Source organism: Aegilops tauschii, chromosome 2 (genome assembly GCF_002575655.3).
Source record: "Aegilops tauschii subsp. strangulata cultivar AL8/78 chromosome 2, Aet v6.0, whole genome shotgun sequence".
NCBI lineage: Eukaryota > Viridiplantae > Streptophyta > Magnoliopsida > Poales > Poaceae > Aegilops > Aegilops tauschii.
Genome location: NC_053036.3, coordinates 14,989,451 through 15,005,243, shown reverse-complemented (window position 1 = coordinate 15,005,243; position 15,793 = coordinate 14,989,451). Strand labels below are relative to the sequence as shown.

The 15,793-nt window shown below is 48.8% G+C and overlaps 1 protein-coding gene across 1 annotated transcript; it reads right to left on the bottom strand.

Annotated features, from left to right (window-relative positions):
- Positions 1 to 10,079: 10,079 nt before the first annotated feature.
- On the bottom strand, positions 10,080 to 13,861 carry LOC141041915 (uncharacterized). Its single transcript, XM_073509491.1, has 5 exons — positions 13,668 to 13,861; positions 13,359 to 13,411; positions 12,008 to 13,263; positions 10,610 to 11,638; positions 10,080 to 10,465 (listed from the first exon to the last, which is right to left on the bottom strand). Exons 1-5 carry the CDS (start codon positions 13,755 to 13,757, stop codon positions 10,080 to 10,082), a joined length of 2,814 nt encoding a protein of 937 aa, XP_073365592.1. The 5' UTR covers positions 13,758 to 13,861.
- Between the last annotated feature and the right edge of the window lie 1,932 nt (positions 13,862 to 15,793).

The following is a 15,793-nucleotide window of genomic DNA, read 5'->3' as shown; positions in this document are numbered from 1 at the left end:
CCCTTTTAAAGTGAATGCGGTTGTCTCTAATGCCTAACCCATAAACGATAGTGGTAATTCGATAAGAGACATCATGGTATGCACCATATCCAATAGGGTACAATTATGATGTTCGGACACACCATCACACTGTGGTGTTCCAGGCGGTATTAATTGTGAAACACTTTCCACAATGTCTTAATTGTGTGCCAAACTCGTAACTCAGATACTCATCTCTATGATCATATCACAGACATTTTATCCTCTTGTCATGACGATCTTCAACTTCACTCTGAAATTACTTGTACCTTTCAATAACTCAGACTTGTGTTTCATCAAGTAAATACACTCAGCATCTACTCAAATCATCTGTGAAGTAAGAACATAACGATATCCACTGCATGCCTCAGCACTCATTGGACTGCATACATCAAAATGTATTACTTCCAATAAATTGCTCTCTTGTTCCATCTTACTGAAAACGAGGCCTTTCAGTCATCTTGCCCATGTGGTATGATTTGCATGTCTCAAGTGATTCAAAATCAAGTGAGTCCAAACGATCCATCTGCATGGAGTTTCTTCATGCATATATACCAATAGACATGGTTCGCATGTCTCATTCTTTTCAAAAACGAGTGAGTCCAAGGATCCATCTACATGGAGCTTCTTCATGCATTCTATACCAATATGACTCAAGTGGCAGTGCCACAAGTATGTGGTACTATCATTACTATCTTATATCTTTTGGCATGAACATGTGTATCACTACGATCGAGATTCATTTTAGGTGCAAGACCATTGAAGGTATTATTCAAATAAACAGAGTAACCATTATTCTCCTTAAATGAATAACCGTATTGCGATAAACATAATCCAATCATGCTCAACGCAAACACCAAATCTCGATGGTAGAGGGAGCATGCGATGCTTGATCACATCAACCTTGGAAACACTTCCAACACATATCATCATCTCACCTTTAGCTAGTCTCCGTTTATTCCGCAGTTTTTATTTCGAGTTACTAACACTTAGCAACCGAACCGGTATCTAATACCCTGGTGCTGCTAGGAGTACTAGTAAAGTACACATTCATACAATGTATATCCAATATACTTCTGTCGACCTTGCCTGCCTTCTCATCTACCAAGTATCTAGGGTAGTTCCGCTTTAGTGACCGTTCCCTCATTACAGAAGCACTTAGTTTCGGGTTTGGGTTCAACCTTGGGATTCTTCACTAGAGCAGCAAACGACTTGCTGTTTCATGAAGTATCCCTTTTGCCCTTGCCCTTCTAGAAACTAGTGGTTTTACTAACCATCAACAATTGATGCTCCTTCTTGATTTCTACTTTCGCGGTGTCAAACATCGCGAGTTGCTCAAGGATCATCATAACTATCCCTGATATGTTATAGTTCATCACGAAGCTCTACTAGCTTGGTGGCAGTGACTATGGAGAACCATCACTATCTCATCTGGGATATTAACTCCCACTCGATTCAAGTGATTGTAGTACTCAGACAATCTGAGCACATGCTCAACGATTGAGCTTTTCTCCCTTAGTTTGCAGGCCTAAGAAACTTGTCAGAGGTCTCATACCTCTTGACGTGGGCACTAGTCCGAAATCCCAATTTCAGTCTTCGGAACATCTCATATGTTCTGCGACGTTTCAAAAAACCGTCTTTGGTGCCACAATTCTAAACCGTTAGCATTACTCACTGAACTATCACGTAGTCATCAAAACGTGTATGTCAGATGTTTCGCAACATCTACAGACGACGCTGAGGTTCAGCACACCGAGCGGTGCATTAAGGACATAAGCCTTCTGTGCAGCAATGAGGACAATCCTCAGTTTACGGACCCAGTCCGCATAATTGCTACTACCAACTTTCAACTAAATTTTCTCTAGGAACATATCTTAAACAGTAGAACTAAAGTGTATGACATAATTTGCAAAGACCTTTTGACTATGTTCATGATAATGAAGTTCATCTAATTAATGAACTCTCACTCAGATAGACATCCCTCTAGTCATCTAAGTGATACATGATCTGAGTCAAACTAGGCCGTGTCCGATCATCACGTGAGACGGACTAGTCATCATCGGTGAACATCTCCATGTTGATCGTATCTGCTATACGACTCATGTTCGACCTTTCGGTCTCTTGTGTTCCGAGGTCATGTCTGTACATGCTAGGCTCGTCAAGTCAACCTAAGTGTTTCGCATGTGTTCCGAGGTCATGTCTGTACATGCTAGGCTCGTCAACACCCGTTGTATTCGAACGTTAGAATCTATCACACCCGATCATCACGTGGTGCTTCGAAACAACGAACCTTCGCAACGGTGCACAGTTAGGGGGAACACGTCTCTTGAAATTTTTAGTGAGGGATCATCTTACTTACTACCGTCGTTCTAAGCAAATAAGATGCAAGACATGATAAACATCACATGCAATCAAATAGTGACATGATATGGCCAATATCATTTTTGCTCCTTTGATCTCCATCTTCGGGGCACCATGATCATCTTTGTCACCGGCATGACACCATGATCTCCATCATCATGATCTCCATCATTGTGTCTTCATGAAGTTGTCACGCCAATGATTACTTCTACTTCTATGGCTAACGCGCTTAGCAATAAAGTAAAGTAATTTACATGGCGTTATTCAATGACACGCAGGTCATACAAAAATAAAGACAACTCCTATGGCTCCTGCCGGTTGTCATACTCATCGACATGCAAGTCGTGATTCCTATTACAAGAACATGATCAATCTCATACATCACATATATCATTCATCACATCCTTTTGGCCATATCACATCACATAGCACATGCTGCAAAAACAAGTTAGACGTCCTCTAATTGTTGTTGCAAGTTTTTACGTGGCTTGTATAGGTTTCTAGCAAGAACGTTTCTTACCTACAAAAAACCACAACGTGATATGCCAATTTCTATTTACCCTTCATAAGGACCCTTTTCATCGAATCCGTTTCGACTAAAGTGGGAGAGACAGACACCCGCTAGCCACCTTATGCAACTAGTGCATGTCAGTCGGTGGAACCTGTCTCACGTAAGCGTACGTGTAAGGTCGGTCCGGGCCGCTTCATCCCACAATGCCGCCGAAACAAGATAAGACTAGTAGCGGCAAGAAGAATTGGCAACATCTACGCCCACAACTACTTTGTGTTCTACTCGTGCATAGAAACTACGCATAGACCTGGCTCATGATGCCACTATTGGGGAACGTAGCAGAAATTCAAAATTTTCTACGCATCACCAAGATCAATCTATGGAGTAATCTAGCAACGAGGGAAGGGGAGTGCATCTACATACCATTGTAGATCGCGATGCGGAAGCGTTGCAAGAACGCGGATGAAGGAGTCGTACTCGTAGCGATTCAGATCGCGGTTGATTCCGATCTAAGCACCGAAGAACGGTGCCTCCGCGTTCAACACACGTGCAGCCCGGTGATGTCTCCCACGCCTTGATCCAGCAAGGAGAGAGGGAGAGGTTGAGGAAGACTCCATCCAGCAGCAGCACGACGGCGTGGTGGTGATGGAGGAGCGTGGCAATCCCGCAGGGCTTCGCCAAGCACCGCGGGAGAGGAGGAGGAGGGAGAGGGGTAGGGCTGCGCCGAAAGAGAGACGTTCTCATGTGTCTTGGGCAGCCCAAACCTCAACTATATATAGGGGGGGAGGGGGCTGCGCCCCCTCTAGGGTTCCCACCCCAAGAGGAGGCGGCCAGCCCTAGATCCCATCCAAGGGGGGCGGCCAAGGGGAGGAGAGGGGGGGCGCCACTAGGGTGGGCCTTAAGGCCCATCTGGACCTAGGGTTTGCCCCCTCCCACTCTCCCATGCGCTTGGGCCTTGGTGGGGGGCGCACCAGCCCACCTGGGGCTGGTCCCCTCCCACACTTGGCCCACGCAGCCTTCTGGGGCTGGTGGCCCCACTTGGTGGACCCCCGGGACCCTCCCGGTGGTCCCGATACATTACCGATATCACCCGAAACTTTTCCGGTGACCAAAACAGGACTTCCCATATATAAATCTTTACCTCCGGACCATTCCGGAACTCCTCGTGACGTCCGGGATCTCATCCGGGACTCCGAACAACATTCGGTAACCACGCACATACTTTCCCTATAACCCTAGCGTCATCGAACCTTAAGTGTGTAGACCCTACGGGTTCGGGAACCATGCAGACATGACCGAGACATTCTCCGGTCAATAACCAACAGCGGGATCTGGATACCCATGTTGGCTCCCACATGTTCCACGATGATCTCATCGGATGAACCACGATGTCGGGGATTCAATCAATCCCGTATTCAATTCCCTTTGTCTATCGGTATGTTACTTGCCCGAGATTCGATCGTCGGTATCCCTATACCTTGTTCAATCTCGTTACCGGCAAGTCTCTTTACTCGTTCCGTAACTCACATCATCACGTGATCAACTCCTTGGTCACATTGTGCACATTATGATGATGTCCTACCGAGTGGGCCCAGAGATACCTCTCCGTTTACACGGAGTGACAAATCCCAGTCTCGATTCGTGCCAACCCAACAGACACTTTCGGAGATACCTGTAGTGAACCTTTATAGCCACCCATTTACGTTGTGACGTTTGGTGCACCCAAAGCATTCCTACGGTATCCGGGAGTTGCACAATCTCATGGTCTAAGGAAATGATACTTGACATTAGAAAAGCTCTGAGCAAACGAACTACACGATCTTGTGCTAGGCTTAAGATTGGGTCTTGTCCATCACATCATTCTCCTAATGATGTGATCCCGTTATCAACGACATCCAATGTCCATGGTCAGGAAACCGTAACCATCTATTGATCAACGAGCTAGTCTCCTAGAGGCTTACTAGGGACATGGTGTTGTCTATGTATCCACACATGTATCTGAGTTTCCTATCAATACACTTCTAGCATGGATAATAAACGATTATCATGAACAAGGAAATATAATAATAACCTATTTATTATTGCCTCTAGGGCATATTTCCAACAACTGCCCACGCCTCGGCAATCACTTTGTTGTAACCCTGCAGCTTGGGCCAGAAGCGTTCGAAGTGGAAGCGCCTGTGGCCGGAGGAGCGCGGCATAGCGTCGATGATGAGCGGCGTGTGGTCCGAGGCGGCGGAGGAGAGACAGCGTAGCATACAGCTCAGGTGGTTGAGCTCCCAGCCAACGGTGCAGAGAACTCTATCGATGCGCTCGAGGGCGGGAGCCTCGCGTTCATTAGACCATGTGTAGCACCGGCCGTGGAGATATATGTCTCGAAGTTCCTCGTCGGCAATGAAATGCCGAAAACTTCGCATAGAGGCGCGATGGAGGTTGCCATTGTTCTTGTCTTCGGGGGAAATGATCATATTTAAGTCCCCACCGAGAAGCCATGGGCCGTTGCAAGTGGCGCGCATGTCGTGCAAATCCGAGAGGAACGTGATCTTGGCGGCCTCATCTTGAGGTGCATACACGCCGGTGATCCACCAATGCGGGCTACCGTCCTGGGGGGAGACGAGCGCATTAATGAAGTGCGTGCCAATGGTGGGGTGGGAGTAGCCACCACGTCATCTTGCCATGCAAGGAGGATACCTCCACGTGTATCCATGGACGGGAGGAAGAAGAAGTTGGTGAAAGCCCGACCACACATGTCGAAGACGACGGACGACGAGACGGCGGAAAGTTTCGTCTCTTGGAGGCAAACAATAGAGGGGTTGGCGGAGGAGATGACGGAACGCACGGCGGAGCGCTTTGCAGGGCAGTTAAGGCCGCGTACGTTCCAAAAAATAAAGCGTTTGTTGTATTCCATCAACAACGAGTAAGGACCGAGAGGAGGCGCGCGAGCAAGACTAGGCCTCGGCGATGAGTAGGGTCGTGGCCGCCGCCGCCGCGGAGGGGTTGGCCCGCACCTTCCATCCATGGTAGTCAGCGAGCGCAGCAATCGTGTCAGCGGCAAGTGGTCGGTCAAACATGCGCGCGTAGCGGTCGAGGAGAGCATCTGAAAGAGGTTCATCATCCTGGAGGAGGCCGAGGCGCCGGAGAAGAACACGTTTGGCCTTCATCTCCGATCCGTAGCCCCTGTCCGTCTTGGCAATGCGATCACTCCGGCGTGGAGTGAAATCAAGTGGCACCTCGTTCCGGTGTCGACGGGGTGGCGGTAGCGGGAGGAGCGGTGCGGGCGCGTTCTGAACCGAGGAGGCGAAGCGCTCTAGGTTCGTCTCAGCCGTCCGATCTGGGAGATCGTCCAGCCCGCCGGGGCTGATGGTGCATGCGCCCGAGACAGGTGTGGGGGCGGGGTTGGCGTTGCATGGCGAAATAATGATGGCCTGGCATGGGCGGGGGGCAGGATCCCCGTCCTCGCAGCTGATTGGCTCGCGTCCCACCCGATCAGGTGACCCGGCAGCAGGGGGAAACTGCGGTGATGTGACGATCTGGTACGCGCGTCGGGGATGGCGCGGACAGGGAGGGATCGGTTGGCTGGCCAGACACAGGCGGACTGGGATTGGCGCAGCCGGTCGTGCCTGGTCCACCAGTGACGATCACGGAGGCAGCTTTGTCGGGGGAGACCGCAGCAGGCGTGGTGGGCGATGCGGAGGGGGATCCGAGGCAGGGGCTGGAAGGGTGTGTGTCGCACGCAGGTTGGCGACAGATGGCCTCGCAGGGTGGGGGCAGCGGGCCACGAGCCTGGGGTGGCGAGCTCTTGTCCTGGTGCGGCGACCGCGTCAGCAGGAGTGGTGGCGGGCCCTCAGCGGTCAGAGGCCGGGTGGGGGTGGGGGCGGTGGGGCGTCACGCGTGTCGGAGACCCGTTGGGCGAGCGGTGGCCCGGAAGTCTGTGGGGGCACCGTAGATGGGTGGGCCCCGAGGAGTCCTTGCCAGCCGCGGAACGGAGGACGCGTTCCACGGCAGCGACTGCCGTGGCCGGTGGTGCCCGCCGGCGACCCACCGCGCGGCGATCGGGAAGATGAGCGCCGCGTGAACCTGTGCCGCTGAGGCCACTTGAGGGGCAGCGGCGGGGAGGAGGGACCGGCGTCGGAGTCACTGCCGCCGCCAGGAGAGGGTGACCGGCGCAGGCACCGGAAGGCGGAAGTCCTCGGAGAGCGTGACGAAGATTTGGACAGGCTTGCGGAGCGTGTGGAGAGCGAACCGCTCGGCACGGTCGGGGTCTGCGTCGATGGCGACGGCGTCAGGCTCCGGGAGCAGCAGGTCGAAGGAGCGAGGGATGGCGTCCGGGTTGGCGGTCCAGGCCAAGAAACGGAAGCGGGACATGTCGGAGCCGTCGCGGGTGGCAGGGTGCAGATGCTCAATGTCCAGGAACGGCGCCAGCATGGTTTCGACGGCCGAGCGGTGCCACGCCTGGTCAGGGCCGCCGACGATCTCGACCTCGACGCGGAAGTGTAGCTGGACGGGTTCGCAGCCTGCGGCGCGGCTCCACGGATGGACGATGAGGCGGAAGCGCGGGAAGCGCAGCCGGCGCAGGGCGGCCCTGGCGCGCCCCTCGGAAGAGGTGAACTTGAGAAGAAACTCGTCGCGGCCATGACCATGGACGGAGAACGCATCATCGGTGAGGTCGCACTTGTCGCGCAACAGGGCCGCCACCTCCTCGCGTGAGATGCCGGAGCGGTTTCCAGCCACGGTGGCCACCAAGGCGCGCTCCGCAAGCTCCGTCTCCGCGGCGATGAGGCGAGGGGTGCGGGGCAGGTAGCAGACCGCGGCCGCCGGGCGAAGCGCCGGGTGGCCCGAGAGGACGACGGGGGTCGTGCTGGAGGTGGTGGAGGCGCGGTTGGGCGGTGGGGAAGAGACGGGCGAGGAGCGGCCCCCAGCCCCGGAGGACGCGGGGTGGCTTGGGCCGGCGACGCTCGAGCCCGAACGAGCAGGGGACGCCGTGGAGGGCGGCGAGCTTGGGCGCGGGGAGGACTCACGTAGCCGCTTAGAGGGCGGTTCGGCGGAGGATGCCGGAGAGCGCGGCGCGGTGCAGTCCCGCGCGACGTGACCAGGGAAGCGGCAGCGCCTGCAGCAGATGGCGCGGCGGCACTCCGAGCGGGGGTGGCCCGTGCTATAGCAGCGCGGGCACTCGCCAGGGGCGGCCGCCGGGGGTGGACGGCGACCAGGGGCAGGCGCGTTCCGGCGTCGACGCGGAGAGCGGCGACGCGCGCGTTTGCGGCCGCGGGGGACCTCCCAGGGCGCCTCGAGGGAGGGCACTTCGTCGACAGCAGAGGCGCGGTGGATCTCAGACCGCGGTCCAGGGCGCGGTACTGGCGGCGAGGCCGCCTCGGAGGACGCGAGGGGCTCGGTGCAGAGCGCGGCCCGGTAGGAGCGCGGGGCGCCATGGCAGTCAGATCTTCGGGGGAGGGGGAGGGGCTGGAGTCCAGCCAGCGGAGTTCGCGGCCGCGGCCGGAGGTGGGGGAGGGGGAGGCCATGTGCGTGAGGGAGCGGCGGTGCCGGAGTGGCGGCTGCCGAGGCTTGGTGGTCGCCGGGGCCGGAGCGGCCGTCGGCGAGGGAGCGGGCTCGGTCACCTCTTCCTAACTTCTTCCTCCTATGCTGTGTTGTTGTCTTCAACATTTTGTATATGTTGATTGAAATAACAAGGCGTCTCCTTTTCCTTGTCCGTCTATTTTATGGGGATAAATGGATACATAACTCTAGATAACCTCTTCGGATTGTACTGCAGTTATTAGACAACACTATATGCTTCCCTGGTCCAACCATTAGAGAGTAGTCTAAGTCGTAACTGCATAAACCAAAGGCTGTCATGGAATTATCACCTTGGCGACTAGACACTTGTGCTTCTGTGTTGGCATCAAGGGTAGGTGTGCAGGACGGGCATAGGCCCGCAAAAGTGAATCGCAGTACAAATTGAACTGACGCACTTCAAGTCAATTAGAACTAATTTTTTTACATTTGATTTGAATAAGGTGCGGGGCGAATCGGGCGCCACGCTGCACCCCTAGTCAAGGGGGTGGCAAAACTACACTTGTTGTTTTCTTAACTGTTACGTTAAGTGCTCTTATTTACAGTTCCTCTAAGGCTACAAATAGATAGATTTTTACATCATCTGTATAACAGGAAAAAACAGTGTGTTTGCAAACTTTTGTCTTTCCTTTGTCAGTCATTTTTCTTTTTGACTATTGTTAGCCTCTATTATGTATGTCAATATCTTTTCCATCCAAGGCTGAATCCTTGTTATTAAGTGAATTTCATATATGTGGATCTTGATGGCTAAGAAACTTCGCTATTTTTAATTTTAATATAGAAGAAATGTGCATAGCTCTCTAAAAAGCATTGGGTTTTTACTCGGACCGCCGAATTTGAAATTGTGCATTTAGGTCTCCAGATTTGTAGGTTTACCAACGGAGGTACAAACATCACTTCATTATTTACTAATGTCCATGTGGCACCCTATTCACCAAATTTTAACCATGGGATGCTATCTAGACCTATGAAATCATCTCATAAATCCAAAATTTAAAGTTATCCTATTATTTAAAATGCTATCACATAACGAATTATGAGTTGGGTTTGAGCTAGGGGCATGTCCATCAATGTAGGATTATGATCTTTTTGACACTTCTGTACAAGGACGTAAATGTACAATTCTTTTTTGTAATAAAAAAGTAGAGCTCCTACTGGTTGCTTGATTTTTTATTGCAATTATTGAGTTGAGGGGGCCTAGTGGCATGTTCACACATGTTTTGTCATATTTTGTGCAATATATCTAATTTACTATATGGAGAACATGAGAAAGGAAATCATTTCAATCTATTTTTCTCCCTCTGCTAGTGTATCTGTATGTATAAGTTATTTCTTCGACATATGCATTGCAAATACGTGTGGATATATAATGACACAAGTCCTGCATATACAAGAAAAAGCTTTATATTTCTAAATGATTCTCTATCTCATTATAAGAAGCAAGACTACAGGAAGTCTTTGTACACAACTTTATTTCATACATAATGAAATAGTAATTAGAATGACAAAAGAGACGAAATAGAGGGAGCCAAGAACTTGGATGATCTTAAGTATCAAAAACAAAAATCAAGCATAACACACCTTGGGACAACTTGTGTGTTACAATATTTGATTGATTGACTCAGCAGTGCAGTGTTAAAAATGTTTCTTTGATCATTGTGATTTCAGCATACACATCTTGCATTGCCGGCCGATCACTTGGTGAGTCCATGGAGCATTCTAGGCCAAGTTTAGCAAACTGCATGATACAGTTTTGCATGCCAACCACCAGACGGTCCTCACCATCTAATCTGTGATTTGCTTCTTCGAGTTCATAATATGGAATAATACTGGTCTCTAAAATGTCACAAATATCTTGTGGAAATGCAGAGACTACCAATCCATGAAGGTTCAGTCCATCCTTGAAGATATCATCAGTTGGATGCTTCCCAGTGAGCATCTCCAGCAGAATAACACCATAGCTGTAGACGTCACCTGCAGTTGATATCTTGCAACCCATCCCGTATTCTGCAATTTATTTTGCAATATATAACTGATTATACTTATTCTCAATCCTATGTTAAGGAAGGAAAATTTCTGAAGCTGCTGCACTTGTTTTTAGGTTAAAGGCAGTTTATGTTCAACAACTGTTGGAAACATAGAAGTGCTTACCTGGTGCAATATAACCAACTGATCCTCTTGGCCCATGTGCACTTGTTAAATCCTTTTCACTTACTGAAGGGTTGGTACACAGAAACTTTGCCAATCCGTAGTCACTAACATGAGCACCCATAGCATCATCCAAAAGGACATTGCTTGGCTTCAAATCACAATGAACCAAAGGAGGCGTGCACCAATTGTGGAGATAGTCCAAGGCTGCAGCGATGTCCATAGCTATCATTATTCTTGATCCGAGACTCAGTGGCCTCCTCTGTCTTTGTTTATGTACTTCTGAATGGAGCCACCCCTCTAGGTTGCCATTGGGCATGTAGTCAAGGACCAGAGCTTTGAACTCATTTCCCATTTTATCGCAGCTTGAGCATAGACTAATGACCCGCATGAGATTTCGGTGGCGAGTATTTCTTAACACCTCACATTCAGTTAAAAAGTTCATTGGTGCTCCATTATTGTCTAGTTTGAAAACCTTAATCGCAACTGGGTGCATCTGAAACTCGAATATACCTTTGTAGACTACTCCAAAACTTCCCGAGCCAACTAGGTTTGCCAACGAAAAATCGTTAGTAGCTCTAGCAAGCTCAGCATATGAGAACTTCATCAACTCATTGGGTGATTCATCAGTGTGTTGTTTTGATTTATTTCTTTTCTTCAAAAGAATGGTTGCAGCAACTGACACCAGGACTGTAACAACGCTAGCAAGTGCAAAAACTATACATATGATGTGCAAGGTTTCCCTTCTTTTGTTTCTAGTTGATGTGCAAAGTGGTAGCTGAGGCATTGCAGACCTTGTACATAAATCCTTGTTTCCTTGTATGAAAACCTTACTTGAATTGATAAATGCACCACCTGTAGGAACTATCCCCTCAAGGCTGTTGAAGGACAAATTGAGAAGTTGCAGAGAGCTAAAGGTCCCAAGAAAGTCTGGTATTTCACCAGACAAGTTGTTTTGAGATAGATCCATCTCATTTATGCCCCTTAAGCTCATGAAAGATTCTGGAATGCTCCCATGAAGGAAATTCACCTCTAATCGAAGTGATTCCAAGTGAAGACACTCACCAACTGCATGTGGAATCTCTCCAGATAATTGGTTGTTGGAAATATTAAGAGAGTCAAGATTAATCAAGCTACCGATCTCAGATGATATGGATCCATTGAGTTTATTATATGACAAATCTAGGCATGCCGAAAGAGAGGATATAGACAGGAGACCAGGTGGAATACTTCCATGGAAACCATTGCATGAGAGGTTTAGAATTACCAAATTTTTGCAGCCTGCTAGGCTCGAAGGTATGGAACCGCTCAAGTTGTTTTCTTGCATATAAAGCTCACCTAGATTTTCAAAGTTACCAACTGATTTTGGGATTTCTCCAGAAAGTTTGTTCCTTGACAAACCGAGGAGAAACAAGTTCCTGAGGTTTCCAATTGTGTCAGGAATGCCCCCTGAGAGTAAGTTTCTCGCAAATTGGAGAACTGTGAGGTTGGTGAGTTTTCCTATCTCTGAAGGTATCATTCCAGTAAATCTGTTCTCTGATAAATACAACAATTGTAAGCTGCTTGGAAGATTTCCAATGGTACTAGGTATTGTTCCATGAATCTGGTTGTTATCGAGATACATTGCCTTTAGCTGTGCAGAGGCTGGCACTGAGCACAAAGAACTCCAGTCTACCTCTCCGAACTGGTTTGCACCAAGGTCTAACTGGGTCAAGTAGGGCAAAGACCAGAAAGAAGGAATCAAACCAGTGAATGAATTGTCACGGAGCTCTAGCACTTGAAGGTTGGATGCATTAACTAGTGATGCAGGTAGTGGACCATCAAAATGGTTTCCTTCCATGACCAATGTTTCGATGTTTGGAAGAGTGTATGCAATGTCGGTTGGAATTCTCCCAGCAAGTTGGTTGACACCAAGTCCAAGATAAGTGAGAGATGCGACTGTGTAAAGAGCTGGTGGAACTGCACCAGACAAGTAGTTATAAGCCAAATCTAGTGCTTGTAGACTTTGTATTCTGGTCAAACTTTCTGGAATGCTTCCTTGCAGCTTATTTTGAGCAAGCAACAAGGAACATAAGGCAGAAAAGTTTCCTAGCGTGGGTGGAATTTCCCCTGAAATGTTGTTTTCTGTTAGGCTAAGGTATTTTAGCTTGGAGGCTGTCAGTGAGAAATCTGGTATTGGACCCGAGAATTCATTATACGAGAGATCTAAGGTAGCAAGAGATGGGCTATCAAAAAGCGTGGAAGGGATCTCCCCATTAAGGTTGTTTCTCATGAGGTCAAGGTAGTAGAGTGAAGAAGAATTTGCTAACAATGGTGGCATTTCACCAGATAGGCTATTATTCCGGAGGACAAGTATGGACAGTGATGGGCTCCTTCCCAAAGACGAAGGAATGCTGCCCTCAAGTTTGTTGCTAGGGAGAAACAGAAATGTAAGGTCGTGAAGCAAACCGATCCCTGGAGGGATGGTTCCGTTGAGTTTGTTATTGCTCAGAACAATTTCCTGAAGAGACGAGCAATGTGCAAGAGCTGGAGGGATTTCACCTTCGATGGAGTTGTTCCGCAGGCGGATGACCTCGAGGCTGGAACAAGAGGATATGCTATCCGGAATCACCCCTGTGATGGAATTTATGCTCAGGTCGATGACCACCAGGTGGGGGCTGGAACATATGGTATCCGGAATAACCCCGGTGATAGAATTCCTGCTGAGGTTGAGGTATCTGAGTCGGGTCAGGCTACCAATCTCAGGAGGTACGTGGCCGCTGACATGGTTATCAGCCATGTGAATTCTACGGAGGAAACGAAGTCCTGCAATGCAAGGAGATATTTGGCCAGTAATGTTCAGTGACTCAAGGTCAAGGGCAACAACACGACCTGCGTGTCGGGTGCTGCATGACACCCCACGCCAATTGCAGAATGCGACGGATTCGCTCCTCCACGAGTGTAGTGCTCCATCAGGGTCGGAGAAGTGTGACCTAACACATAGCAGGGCCTGCCTATCGGATTCTGATGCATTATGGAGTGCGGGTGTGGCTAAGGAACATACACTGGGGCAAAGGCTCACCAAGCTGCAGATGAGCATTGCAGTACAAAGCAGTGGCATGAGCATGCTTGGGGCTCCGACAGCGGCCATCTGGCCTCGGCGTAAGTGCATGCTCAATTATGCTAGTGGCTAATCAAGCGATCTGTGTCTTGTGGCCATGTCGCTGAAACTTGTTGGTATTTATAGACAGTATATTGGTGTGCCAGAGGGAACAATAAAAACTAACCGACGCGTAGTAAATCACGGTGCTCTGGTGACTAGTGTAAAGTAGACGGCTACTTGCAACTGAACCTGACATTATAATTTCTTTTCCAAAAGGAGGATTACCCTGACATTATAATAGAAGAGTGATAGAGTAATGATGAGTTGGTCTAGCACTTGCAACTAGAACATGATCTTATATCAAAGTATTAGTGAGTGATTGATCGACTGCGCTCTCCCCTCATTTTTGAACTCATGAACATTTGGTAGTAGATAGTATTTCGAGGCAAGTTCAGTAAATATGCAGCCACTCTATATGCATGTATACTTAACTCATGTGTCTGTGCTTGTGGGAACTGTAAATTGATATTTTTAGAGAGGAAAAAAAAAGGTAACCTGAATAATGCAGATGCGGAGAAGGCCTTTTTTTACCTTTTTTTCCCCACCAATCATCAGAAGATGCAGTCATTCATAGACCGTTGGAGGCAGCGCATTCGGATCATCATTCCAAACAGAGACTTAATATGTTGCAAGCCGAATAGGTCAAGGGGCAGTGCACACAGCTTGCTATCCACGCAGCCATTGTTATTTTAGTTGGCTCTCGTTGAAGATTGCTCATACATCAGCAGCATCAACACACACGTCACGAAACACACTGCGGGAAAGCGCACTATCTTTCCCGGCAATTACTTGCACTATCCCAGCAACGCTTCCAAGTCCACGGTCAAGCTCAGTGGATGATTGCTTTTCACACCGCCCGCATAAACTGTAGATACCGTTGCTAGTCGGGCTCACGCGCAATCACTTTACAATGTACTCTCCCTTTTCTAAACATAAGCCTTTTTAGAGATGTCAATACGGACTACATACATATGTATATAGCCGTATTGTAGATTCACTTATTTTATTCGTATGTAGTTTGTATTGGAATCTATACAAAAGGCTTATATTTAAGAATGGAGGGAGTATATGATATGGAACGTGCATGATGCCCATCAAGAAGGGACAATTGTCACTGTCACGACTCACGAGGGGGTACACACAGCAGTTTAGGTTGCTCTCCATGCATCCAATATTATTTTTGCTGGATGTCGTTCCATGGTCCATCGTCGTCGGTACGATTTGAAGATCGTATTCCACTCACCTTGCTCATACATCAGCAACATTAACTCACGTCACGAAACACACTACGGGCAACGCTTCCAAGTCCGTAGTCATGCTCAGTGGATGATGCTTTTCACCCACACGCATAAACTGTACATAGTACGCGCAAATCACTTTGCAATGAATTAATATCATATGGAACGTGCATGGGGCCCACAAAGAAGGGACAATTGTTGTTGTCACGACTCACGAGGCAGTACACACAACAGTTTAGGTTGCTCCCCATGCATCCAATATTATTTCTGTTGGTTGTCGTTCCATGCTCCAACGTTGTCCGCACGATTTGAATACTGTATTCCATTCACTTTGCTCATACATCAACAACATTAACGCGTGTCACGTAACAAAACACAGTGCAGGAAAGCACGATTGCTTGCACTATCCACTGGCAACGCTTCCAAGTTCGTAGTCATGCCCAGTGGATGATGCTTTTCACCCACACACATAAACTGTACATACTACGCGCAATCGCTTTACAATGAATATGATATGGAACGTGCATGGGCCCACAAAGAAGGGTTAATTGTCGTTGTCACGACTCACAAGGCAGATATAAGACCAACTCTAGAAAGTCGCCATATTGGTAGCCTCCATATCGCCGTATGGACATGGAGACTGACGAGTTGATGAGCAAAGACGGTCTTCTTAATGGTTGCCTCCATATTATGGGACCCACTAGTCAATGCAACATATATTTTTTTCCAATCTCCAATACATATTCGGTGAAAAAACAATAACATTCAGTTAAAGCCGAGCATGACAGTGAGGACTTGGATGACCAC